The sequence below is a fragment of the Myotis brandtii genome, unplaced genomic scaffold (genome assembly GCF_000412655.1).
Source record: "Myotis brandtii unplaced genomic scaffold, ASM41265v1 scaffold59, whole genome shotgun sequence".
NCBI lineage: Eukaryota > Metazoa > Chordata > Mammalia > Chiroptera > Vespertilionidae > Myotis > Myotis brandtii.
Window position 1 is genome coordinate 6,815,719 of NW_005370223.1, and position 12,791 is coordinate 6,828,509.

Here is a 12,791-nt window from a genome sequence, read left to right on the forward strand (position 1 = left end):
AAATATATAAACTGTAAAATACAGATTCTATAAATATATTTTATTCCCAAATTTAAAAATTTTCATTCAATATCAATTTCAAGATAGTATCAGGTGAGTTCTGAACCAATTTGTGGGTCAGAGCCACAGTTATAGATCTTCACACAGTAGAATCAGCTAGCTAGGTGTGGGAGTGTGAGGTACGTGTGTGGGAGGTGACAATAGTTACATCAAATTAATTCTGCAGCTGGATCTGAAGTTCCCATTCCTAATTAAGGCATAGGGAAATTATTCACATTTCCACATCTCAAATTTAAAAATCTACCCTTATTTTCTAAGGATGTGCTACATTTACATCACAAACAAAAAAAGAGACTTTATGTCGAAGAAAAACTTAAAGACATGACTTTATTACAGTTTTAAATACAAACTTAAGGAGTCTATTGACTAAAGCTATTAGTAATTTTTTTTAAATCTTTAAATTCTTTATTAGTTAAGGAATTACAAATGTGTCCTCATTCCCCCCATTAACCCCCATCCTCCCCCCCCAAAGCTATTAGTAATTTACTGGCGATTATAATTCTTGAAATGTCTTCTGCTGTGGAGTTACATAAAACATGTGCTTAAACATTTCTTATGAATGACATATAAACAAGTTACTATCTATTCAGTTCATTTTGAGCATGTATTTGAGCTCACTATTGTAGGGGAGCCAAAATGAACTACAGTGATTCTTGCATAAAGATAAAACTCAGCAATCATTGCATAGAAAGTCCTTAGTTAAGGTAGTATAATTATTATGTGCACGTTAATAAGCAATCATATTAGCATAAGAAAATTCCAAGTAATTTATGAATCACACTGACATATTTGGATTAATTCCTCTATTCAGTGAAGTTATTAAAGCATATCCCTTTATTTTGACTAAATGCAATTTACTGAGTGAAATTTATATTCTCTGCCAGTATTAATGTAAGAGAATGTGGTGAATGAAGATGGGGACATAAAAATTATGTTAAGGTAGTAAATGTTTGAGCTGATAAATGAATATTTTTGCTTTTCAGATAAAACTATGGTTTGACAAGGTCGGTCACCAACTCATAGTTACAATTTTGGGAGCAAAGGATCTCCCGTCCAGGGAAGATGGGAGGCCAAGGAATCCTTACGTTAAAATTTACTTTCTTCCAGACAGAAGGTAGGGATAGGAAATAAAAAAATGTTTTTGAAAGTAAGTGAGAAACGTTAATAGCAATGAGTGTTTTTATTCTGTATCATTTATTTTTATCATACCTTTCAGATACTTATGAAGTTTAACATAAGCATAATCATTCTTAGGATTCAAAATAGTGACAGTAGATACTTTGGGATTGTTTTTAAAATTTATATCAAATGTCTATAATATATATTATTTTATTGCCTATTTATTTCTGGTTGTGTGTATTATTTCTTAAATAATATGTTTTGTTTATCAAAATTACTAAAAATTTGCCTCCTTTAAATAAATTGTATTTTCAACACACTGCAGAGGCAAACGCTAGAAATGGTTCTAAAAGGTACTACTCATCGTATTCCTCTATAATTTCTATCTTCTCTTGCAAAGATACTATTTATTTAAATTCTGTAAAATTAATGAGTGTACTTTTAATTTCATCACCCCATGTAATCAAGGAAATTTACCATTTGGCCCAAAATCAGCTTCTTCAAGTGTCATCATGTGCGTGTCCTTGCTAATCAACATAAATGATGTTCTACCCTGATTTAAATAATTAGGATTGAAGAAAAAACTTATCAAAAATTATCTGCTAATCACCGTAAATTTCAGGCACATGAGCAATAAAAGAGATTATTCAATAACATGATGGAAAAAGAAAACAGTAAATGCCCCAGTTATCCTCCCCGCATCTGTTCTGCATCCTGCTGTCAGGGCAGGGTGTTCTCAAGGTCTGCTCCTTTCTCTCAGGTTGGAAATGACTGGGCACAATGTGATCTTATTAAATATGTTTCTACACTTTTCGGCCCTCATCTACTTAGTTTAGGTCTTCCAGGTTGAGTTGGGTGTCAGAGTACCCTCTGAAGAACAATTTCAGCCAAGAAAAAGATGAAAAGGATGAAAGAATTAAGAAAGGCCTTACATTTTATGATACACATTTTTTCTTTTTTTTAAAAAAAAATATACTTTATTGATTTTAGAGAGGAAGGGAGAAGGAGAGAGAGATAAAAACATCAATGATGAGAGAGGATCATTGATTGGCTGCTCTTGCACGCCCCCTACTGGGGATCAAACCCTCAACCCAAGCATGTGCTCTTGGCCGGAATCAAACCTGGACCCTTCAGTCTGCAGGCCAATGCTCTATCCACTGAACTAAACTAGCTAGGGCTATGATACACATTTTGAAGTGAAAGTTGTCATAGAAATTTCTCAGAAAATATGTCAAGGGGGGGACAATTTCTAAAATTGTCAGAAGTTATTTGCTATCTCATTTTATTTTACAAAGTTTGCTTGAGGATAGTTGTTCTCTAACAACTTAGGTTGTCTTTTGGATGGGGAGACCCTTTGAACTGCAATGGAGGAAGAGGACATCCATGACTAGAGTGTTAAATCTAGGTTAAACTTCAGTTTGCCTTATTAAATTCTAATCATATCTGCCAGGTTTGCAAAGAACTTCAGAGATTATCTAGTCTCCCTCCCACCCAGTACAAAAGAAATCCCGTCTGAAATAGCCATTCTTTGAGAGCTTTCTTCACTCCTTAGGAGGAAGTCAAGGCTGCTGCTTCTATTCCCTTTCAGATCACAGTATAGACCACTCTTGAATTAGATAGCAAGGCTCCCACTAAATACATGCTTTCTTACTGTCTTTCATGGAAGGAACTTTGTCTCTTGACAGTTTCATAATTCATTCTGTAATGGATGGATATAAGTAGATGCTTTAAAATATTAGTTAAAATTTTAGAATGACTGGAGTGAGAGAAAACTATCACAGTGAAGTGGTGAACATCACAATTTACTAGAGTTTTTGGTCAATTGAGACTCTGGCAGTTTAAGTGAATAGTACGTATATGAAGAGTTTTTGGTTAATTAGCATTTGGAAGGTTTCCAATTGGGCAATATGTTAAAAAAATTTAGGAATAAGATTCAGTAGTCTTATTTAGGTTTTGAGATGGATAAAGTATTCAATTATCTCATGGAAAATTTTCAAACTTATTGAAATGTTGCTATTATTAAGTCAATACACAAAGGTGATATAACTATACAACTTAAAAATTTTAATAGTAATTTTAAAGATTACAACATTTGTAATTTTGGACAAATTTGTGGCAAAACTTTACTTGACCTTTTTCCTGGGAAATTTTACATTAATAATTGTATGGCAAATTTAAAATAAAGTTTTATATAAGTTCATATATCCTAATTTTTTCATAGCGATAAAAACAAAAGAAGAACGAAAACTGTAAAGAAGACATTGGAACCCAAGTGGAACCAAACATTCATTTATTCTCCAGTCCACCGGAGAGAATTTCGGGAACGAATGCTGGAGATTACCCTTTGGGATCAAGCTCGAGTTCGAGAGGAAGAAAGTGAATTCTTAGGAGAGGTATGTGCCATCCCCTAATATATTCTTTAATATGACTGCCAGTAAAAATTTATATTTTGATGGAATCAATTTAGCTACTGCTTTAAGACAGAACTTATTGATGTCACAAAAAACAATGGTTCTAAATACTCTGTGACAATATTTACATGTTTATTCTTATTGTATTTTTATGTCTCATTGTTGAATGATAGGAGTTTCACAAATATATATATTGCTGTTTTATAATGTGTGCATATCATTTTAGTTTACTGAACCAGTCGTACTGCTTTTAGGTCAGTCATTTCGTCCTGGATTTTGTTTAAGCTTTGTAATATACCTGTAATATGCTAGGCTCTCATGCTTCCAAGGTGAATACAGCATGTTACTTCCTTCAAGGAATTTATAATCCACTGGGACTCCAGATGAGTGAATAGGCAATTATAGTATAGGATGGCAAATGCTGTTACAGAGTAATGCAATAGGAGTATGTACATATTTGCTGTTCCAAGGAGGGGAAAGTGGTCCAGGTAACGCTCCACAGAGAAAGCGGAATGTAGCAAGGTCCAGGGGAGTGAAATTTCTGAAGGGGGAATAACAAGACACTAGCGTTGAGGGGGTCTTGACAACGGCACTGAAGCTGGAAGGGAAAGTGGTAAGAAGTGAGACTTGAAGGTTAAACTGACACCGGATTGTGTCCCTTAACCCGTCACATTAAAAAGTTTGGATTTTATCCTGTGGGTAATGGGAACCAGTGGTAGATTTTAAAAAGAGAATGGCTTGATTGCCTTGGACTTGAGAAAAATGTTTTAGTGCAATGTGGAGAATTAATTAATTGGAGAGGGGCAAGATGAGGGGCAGTTCTTCAGCTATTAACACACTAAGTTACCTGCTTTCAGCACTTTTCAACATGATTCGTTTTCCTGAGTAAATAAAATGGTAACCTCCTGGGAAAACCAACAACCTTCAGAAATGTTAAACTGAATGTCAGTAGCGAAGTAATCAAAGAGTAATAAGCCAGTTAGGAAGAAGGGTGACATAGTTGTCAGGACAGCTGTCTGGGTCTTGCATTTGTGGCACTTCTGCTTCCTAGCCTGTGTCCTTGAGCAAGTTATTAAATCTATTTCTCTTTCAGTTTCCTCTTCAACCAAGTAGGAATGCTAGGAGTTAATATGAGGATTAAATAAGTGTATGTGTATGTGTCAGAATTTGGAATACAGGGCCTATAACTTTGAAAATGACTAGGGAAAATTTGGGAAGAATGAAAGAACTTAGCTATTTTGCTTCGTTACCTCCCATAGCTAAATAGTGATTTATCACTAAATAGCAGTTCTCATGTTCCTAAGCATAAATGCTGTCGTATTTGTACCTGACTCTAAAAGAAAATAAAAGGAGTTATTTATTTCTATGAACTAGTTTCCTGTTAAAATTTATTAAACATTTATATTTTAAAATGCATATTATAGTATGTTTCATTTTTAAAAATCAAATGTTCCTATTTTGAATCTTTAGCAGCATATATTGAACAGAGTTTTATTTGGTTCATATTATACCTCTTTCACTTACCAGCTGATGTGAGCTGAGACAAGCTCTTTTAAACCTTTTTTAGCCTTGATATCCTTTTCTGTAAAAGTTGAATAAGCAAGACCAAACTAGTAGGTTGTTTTTTTCCCCCCAGAAAATGTAGGCAACATATAACATGGTTTTTAATACCCATTAGACACTTCTAATTTGGTTTTCTCTCTCCGTTTAGAGTTTATGAAAAGGCTAAATTAATGAATGAAAATGCTTTTTAAATTATAAAATACACTAGTATTATTAGACACTTTTAATAATAGGTGTTATTTCTCTCATAGCAAATTCAACAGCCTCTAGTAAGTGGTTAGTCGAAATAAATTTAAATATCTCAGATATTTAAAACTTTTAAATAATTAAGAAGTTATAAATATTTATCTTATTTATTGTGAAAACATATGAATAACTTTGCTTTGGATCTAATAGCATTACTATTATATTTTAAGAGAGTTTCTGTATTATTGGTATATAACGGTTTTTTGTCTCTTGGCTTTGTAGATTTTAATTGAATTAGAAACAGCATTATTAGATGATGAGCCACATTGGTACAAACTTCAGACCCATGATGTCTCTTCCTTCCCACTTCCCCATCCTTCTCCATACATGCCACGAAGACAGCTCCATGGAGAGAGCCCAACACGGAGGCTGCAAAGTAAGTTTTCAGTAAAATTTATATCTTTATTGAATTATCTTGAATGATAGATATGACATGGAATTTGAAGATATCTTTATGGGTATTAACAGGTATCTCAGTGCTTTCATAGCTGTTATTGAAACCTTTAATTGTTTGATACACTAAAATGAGGTTATACCTATATATAGTATGTATAGTCTGACCCCGAATGAAACAGTTATTTTTGATTCATTGATGAGTAATGTTATTCATTACTTTCCTGAAACATTAGTTTGAAAATGTATTTGGATGTTTAAGTCTTTATTGTTTTATATTCTTTATTGTTTTCAGTTAAAGTTGTGTAGCATCTTAAGGTAAAAATCTTCTTTTTTAACATGACAGAAATCATTTATAAATTTATTATTTGATATTAACTATTTTCATAACATTTGAACTGCAAAAGTTCAGTTAGAGATTTCTTTAATTTGATACTTCATTCTTTGTCTCATATCAACTAGATTCATTTGTTAAAATTCTCAAATAATTCTTTACTTAGTAAAATGTAATATTATCACCCTTTCAGTTTTTAAAATAGAAAACATCATACCTATTATACTTTCATTCAGCCCATCACCAGTCTTTGAAGAAGAGTGAATGGAAACAAATTATTGAGACAAAACCAAAATGATGCTGTTGCTAGGTGTAAGATAAAAGAGACATGATTTCACAATTAAGTTTTTCAGGATTTCAGCTATTTGTGTGGACATTGGAGGCCAATATTTCTTTTAATTCTCTACCCAATTGAATTTCTTTCTCTTGGATGGTAATTACATATACATATATACAGACCGCTAGATATTTTTTACTGGTGTCATTATTATCTTATATCAGGGGCAGATCTGATTCTTAATCAATATTAGAGTCATGTAATCTTTTTGCTCTGTATTATACCTGGCATATTAAAGTAAGCACATTACACTATTCTTCTTTAATCTCTCAATAACTTCATCTGTGTTATCTCTCCTCTCTTCTGAGTCTGTTTAGAATGTATGTACTAATTATATAAGCCCTTATATGCCCAGTCTGTTGGGATGTCATCAGATGATTCTAATTTGCATGTCAATTGGAGCTATTAACAGCCTCAGATTTGATTGGGTCTAAAGTTTAATGACATAGGAATTTAGAAGGAAAATAGTGAATTCATTCAGTGAGACCACATAATCTCAGATCTTTTTCTTCTACCTAACCATTAGAAGAAAAAAAACAAGAATGCAGTTCCTGGCAACAAAGACTTCCTGTCCTAAGAGGGCAGGGATTGTAACAAGCAAAACAAGAAAAAAAAGTTTATAGGGTATTTCTAATATTGGAGGGCATTCCTAGAATGTTCAAATATTGCTATTTTAAACATCTTAGACAATGTGAGATCTCAATGTTTTATAAACCTACAGGAAAGCATTTATTTTCTGATAAGTGAGTTTAGTCTATTTAATGAATAACAAAATGTAACTAGACCAAACAAGTCATTTTTTGAAATAGCAATACTGTTTTTATTTATCATTATATGTTTTCTCCTTTGAAAGATTCTATCATGTTAGGTGTGCCTATTGCTGAGACTCATGTAGAGAATATATATGTTAAAAATAAAATATGACATGTTTAAATATGTGATATATTTTCTAATTCACATGAAGATAATCTGCTTTAGTCATTGAAGTTCTACTTAGTTCATTATCAATGCAATTTTTGCCAAGCATGATAAACATTTTAACATTTTGTTAGGGGTTTGTTTTGCAATAAAACATATATATGGAGCTCCTGATTCATAATAATTTTTACTGTTCTGTCTTAGCCTATTTCTTAGAAAACATGACACAATTCACAATTTAGATGTATTTGTCAGTTTGTGAATGATTTATTTCAAATTTTCTTCTCAAAGCAATAGAGAAACAGCTAAACTAATAGTTACAAAGGGATGTTTGAGATGTCTTAAATTATGTTTTCTCTCCATGAGTGTGGAAATTAAATAATTGGGTATACTTAATTTATTAGACAGTCCTATTAGAAAAAGACACGTGAATGATTTTGAAAGAACATGTTGTTTATGTTTTAAAATTTACCTAAATTCAAGTGCCTTGGTCTAAAAGCATCTAAAGACTTAACTTAGCTATTTTGACTAACTTTTTCTCCAATACATTTTGTCAGTCAGTATCACATCACTTACATACATCATTTGATATTTAATATTATTTTAAGCTTTAAACTGTTTGAGAGCTTTAGCTTACACATTTCAAGAATAACATACCTACATCATGAAATATGTGTAAAATATGTTTGTGAACTCATGTGACTTTCCTTCTCTCTCTATTTCTTATTCTCAAATTCCAGTCAAAATCCTTCCATTGATTTTTCAGGTTGGTGAGAGATTATTATTTTTTCCTTAGTAATTACCAATTTTGATTATTGCTGTTTGCTTTATAGGATCAAAGAGAATAAGTGACAGTGAAATCTCTGATTATGACTGTGATGATGGAATTGGTGTGGTGTCAGGTAAGAATTTCAGAAATATTTCATAATAAGAAGGAAGAGTAAATTCATCATTATTTACCAATAGATAGACAGACTGATAAAATGGGAAAGAAATAACTTGCCTCCTCATCTCACCAAAAAGAACCTTATGGTAATTTAAATTCCTGATTAGTTCTTATTGCTGGAACACCTGCACCAATTGTTAGATTGAATATTCATATGGAAATATTTTAGATAAGTGAATTCTTATTAATTTCCTGTTTTAAACCACTAAATAATAAGGATTTTTCTGTAATTTTGAGGAATTGTATAATTAAAAGTTCTTTACATACTGTGCTAACACTGTGAAAGAGAAGAAAACCTTTTTGAGATCACCAACATACCCAAATATGTCAAATATTAGAATAAGTATTTTGAATTTTTTTTTCATTGTTGTTGTGTTGGTTAAGTATCAGCTGCAGCTACTTTTGAACTTATGGCATTATCGTTTAAAATATTTGCTAATTCATTATTATAAATTATCGGATGATTTAAAATTTAGGTAAGTAGCCATTTAAAAAAAATAAATTCTGGAAAAAAACATATCACACTATACTCATTAATATTATAAAAATGTTTCTCTTCTTCTTGAAGGTAAATTAACCTAACAAATTTCAAGGGTACGACTAATTTTACCTTGAACAAAATGAGTTCTATTGCATGTAAAACATGCTACAGTTGCATCAATTATTGATAAGAATTTTTGTTTGGCAATTTTTGTTAGAGTTGCATCAGTTAACATGCTATCAGGTTACCTATTACTTTTTAAAAATTCCATGGCTATCTTTTAGTTTTTATTTTTGCACTAAGGGTGAACAATATATTAATTTACTAAAACTGCCAAAAATAATTTACATGTTTTATGGTTTGTGAATTAAACCTTTATAAAATGGCTTTGAAAAATATTTCTCATAGTCTCTGGCTTGGGAATAATAACAGTTTTCTCCCCAATTGTATTCTATTCCTTTAATAATTGATTTTTCCAGTTTTCTTTATCCTAAAAAATTTCCTTCAGGTTTTGAACTTCTTCATCTTGATGCCATTTTTGGCATATCTCAATTCTTTCATTTTCTATTTTCAGAATGGCAAAAATATGATCATTTTATTATTTTTCCATTCTGTTAAAGGAAGTGTATTTTTGAAAAAGAAATTTATAGGAATCTTTCATTAGTTGGGTTAATACTGTCTATATTTTTTCTTCTTTTCTATTACTGAATAGTGTTTAGAAAACCTGAATAATTCAAAGTATTTGCCCTGGGTTCCTTATTTTTCAACATCAGAAAAATCATCCTTGTTTCTACATTTTTCTTTCTGCCTATGTAAAGAATATAATAGTGAATCATTTGATAATCCGTTGAGGAATGTATTTGAATATTTGTCATTCTTTTTTAAGTGTTTACAAAGTATTATTATGTCTTAGTATTATACTATACCTTTACCATATTCAAAGGCGTCAGCTTCACCAACATTTTATGTTTTTCAGTAAAGTAGAAAATACAAAAGGACTTAGTGTGTAGGTAACTGTCATCTTAATCTTTCCACCTTTAGATTATCGACACAATGGTCGAGATCTTCAAAGCTCAACATTATCAGTGCCAGAACAAGTAATGTCATCCAACCACTGTTCACCATCAGGGTCTCCTCACCGAGTGGATGTTATAGGAAGGACTAGATCATGGTCACCCAGTGTCCCTCCTCCACAAAGGTAAGAGAGCATACACATTTTATTTGTAGGATGGTATTACAAGCCTTCTTATGGTAAAATACCATGAATAACCTCTAAAGATAATAAATTCTTGTGGAAAAAGTTACTTCAGGAAAAACAAAGATGCTATTGGATAACCTACATAATGAGAGTAAAATAAAATATAGTCTACTTCATGACTTTGGAAGACCCAGATCTTGTTTTATTGGAAGAGTTCAAAATTATAAACAGGATCCAGCTTGAAATCACTTATCAATATTGAGCAGATGTAGTTATGACCAACTTACTATACTCATAAATGGTAGAGATATTGATAACTTAAGGAACAGGAAAAAATAAACATGTGATGGTACTTTAAAATTAGGAACCATCATGTGAAGAGTTAAAGGGAAGGATGGCTTAGTAAATCTGTAGCTCCAGGTTTTACGCCTCGTGGAAAACTCTGATCAATCCAGGTAAGTACTGAAAGGCTTAATAGAGTTAGAGCCGTGGAAATAATATGCTTGCCATTAATAAATATGTGCATAATTCACAACTTATATACTTGAATATTGAAGAAATTTGAAATCTTTTGAATTTTAAAATTTGAACATTATAGCTCCTCTTATAAATGAATAATTGAATTAATTTTAGACTTGGAATTTTTAATCATAATCTTAATTTGATGCATGGTATGAACCATCTAAGAGAACTTGAGGTTTGTATTTATAAATTTAACTTATTTAATTTATAAGGATATTAAGTACTTAAAATGTTTACTTAAGTTTAGACATTGAAGAAATTAAAAAGGAAATGTAATATATTAACTTCATAAACATAGTTTAAAATGTTTGCAGATGTTGAGTTAACTAAGTTTGTCAGTGAAACTAAAATTATTGAGTTTTCTGAAAAGTAATTTCTTAAATGTGGTAGACTTCTCAATAGAGTGATATGATTAGGAGCTTATATAAAAGGCTTATTCTATCATGAAAAGGAAATAGATGATCCAGACCAAGAATAGTAGCTTAAAAAAATCATCATGATCAATTAGAAAGACTTCAGTTTAGGTTTTTTAAAACAATCATTATCCCTAAAATAGGATCTGGCAATATATTATCTATAAGCAACATGCTGAACTCATTTTCTCCACACTGATCAATTTTTCTGGCAGTATTTTTGTATCATTGAATATCACTACTAGAGACCTCAGAGTCCTGTATTAATAGCTTTGATAATCCTATCGCTATCCTTATCTCTGTTCTAGAACTAATCTCCTAACTTCACTGTCAGCCTCCAGTGGACATTTATACCATTAGCCAGAGGTACAACTAATTAGTTAAAACAAAACAAAAACCGTGGACTTGACATGATAGTAATTTTTGTCTTTTTCTACTGTATTTATTAATAAATCTCATTTGTCAGTATAGTACACGATTATGATTTTAATATATTTAATGGATCTTGCTATTTCAGTCGGAATGTGGACCAGGGACTTCGAGGGACACGCTCTACTACTGGCCATTATAATACAATTAGCCGAATGGATAGACATCGTGTCATGGATGACCATTATTCTCCAGACAGAGACAGGTGAATATGGTTAAATTCTCTTCTATCTTATTATAATCTCTGCCTTCAGGAAAAAGGGGTTACTATTAAATGTTTTCATTCTGAAATTTCTTAAACCCTATGTTTTCTTCACAATGCCTACATTCATTCTTATGACCCCCACATCATTAAAAAAAAAACTAAAACAAAACAAAACACAATAGTTTCTTTAGTAAGAAAAAATAAATCATCTTGCTCTTGCAATTCTGGGCCTTTGTTAAATCAAATTAGTAAGTTAGTAAATTTGCACATGAGGTTATAATGATAGTCATAATGAAAATGAGGTGTTTTATTATTTTTACCTTTTAATTATTATCTATAAAAATACTTCCATGAGACAATAGATTTTAGTCTGTTACATTCATAGGGAAATCAATGTGACTTTTATATACTTTTATATATACTTTTATATATGAGATAAGTCTGGTTTGTTTAGGAAACACAAAAACTGATTCATGAAGAGGTTCTTCCTCATGGCTTTAGCAAACTTTTTAAGCATCGTAAAGAATCATGCTGTTGATTGCTGTATTTGGAAGAATTCTCTGAATTTGCTCTATTAAATGTGACATACTTGGAATCAATGAATACATACATTAATTACTACTCATTTTTTAATTAGGCAAATTGATTAACTCTAATTCATGGTTTGTTGTTTATAAAATAAAAAATGCTATGATATTTTCCCCAAACTATCAAATGGCTTTGAAATAAGAAAAGAAAACGTAATTTACCATTCAAAGAATGTTGCGATAAAATAACAAGGGAACTCAGAAGTCCTTTTGTATGCTACCTAAACTAATTTTAGTAGAAATACTTGGGGGATTTAAATCAACTAATATGAGCTGTATCTGTCAATATCCTTAATTTGTTATGTCTACATACAGGGTTATATATTCAATTCATGCTTGTAATTTCATTGTTTTTTAGCACATGTTTTCTTTAATAGAGTAAAGCAAGTATTGGCTTTTGAGTCTGAGACCTAAGAAGAAATTAAGAAGTTATTAAATTAAAGTCTTTATCAGTGTTGAATGAAAGTTAGTGTAGTATATTACTTTTATTTGTTTGACTTTTTCATAGTTTTTTAGGTCTTTAGGTGTAACTCTAGGTATGCTACCTATAAAAATTTATGTTTATAAGTACAATAAGAATGAATGAAAGATAAACTATGTTGGCATGATTAGGAGTTGGAAGGAGTCCT

General features: G+C 31.2%; 1 protein-coding gene across 11 annotated transcripts in view; it reads left to right on the top strand.

The window, feature by feature from the left end:
* Window positions 1-12,791, top strand: part of RIMS2 (regulating synaptic membrane exocytosis 2) — a 304,062-nt gene that overhangs the window by 121,588 nt on the left and 169,683 nt on the right. For all 11 annotated transcript variants that reach the window (XM_005879299.2, XM_014550249.1, XM_014550250.1 and 8 more), the window contains 6 exons: window positions 1,044-1,174; window positions 3,401-3,572; window positions 5,622-5,775; window positions 8,215-8,283; window positions 9,850-10,006; window positions 11,459-11,575. In XM_005879299.2, coding sequence (XP_005879361.2) covers window positions 1,044-1,174; window positions 3,401-3,572; window positions 5,622-5,775; window positions 8,215-8,283; window positions 9,850-10,006; window positions 11,459-11,575 — 800 coding nt within the window. The remainder of the gene's footprint in view (window positions 1-1,043; window positions 1,175-3,400; window positions 3,573-5,621; window positions 5,776-8,214; window positions 8,284-9,849; window positions 10,007-11,458; window positions 11,576-12,791) is intronic.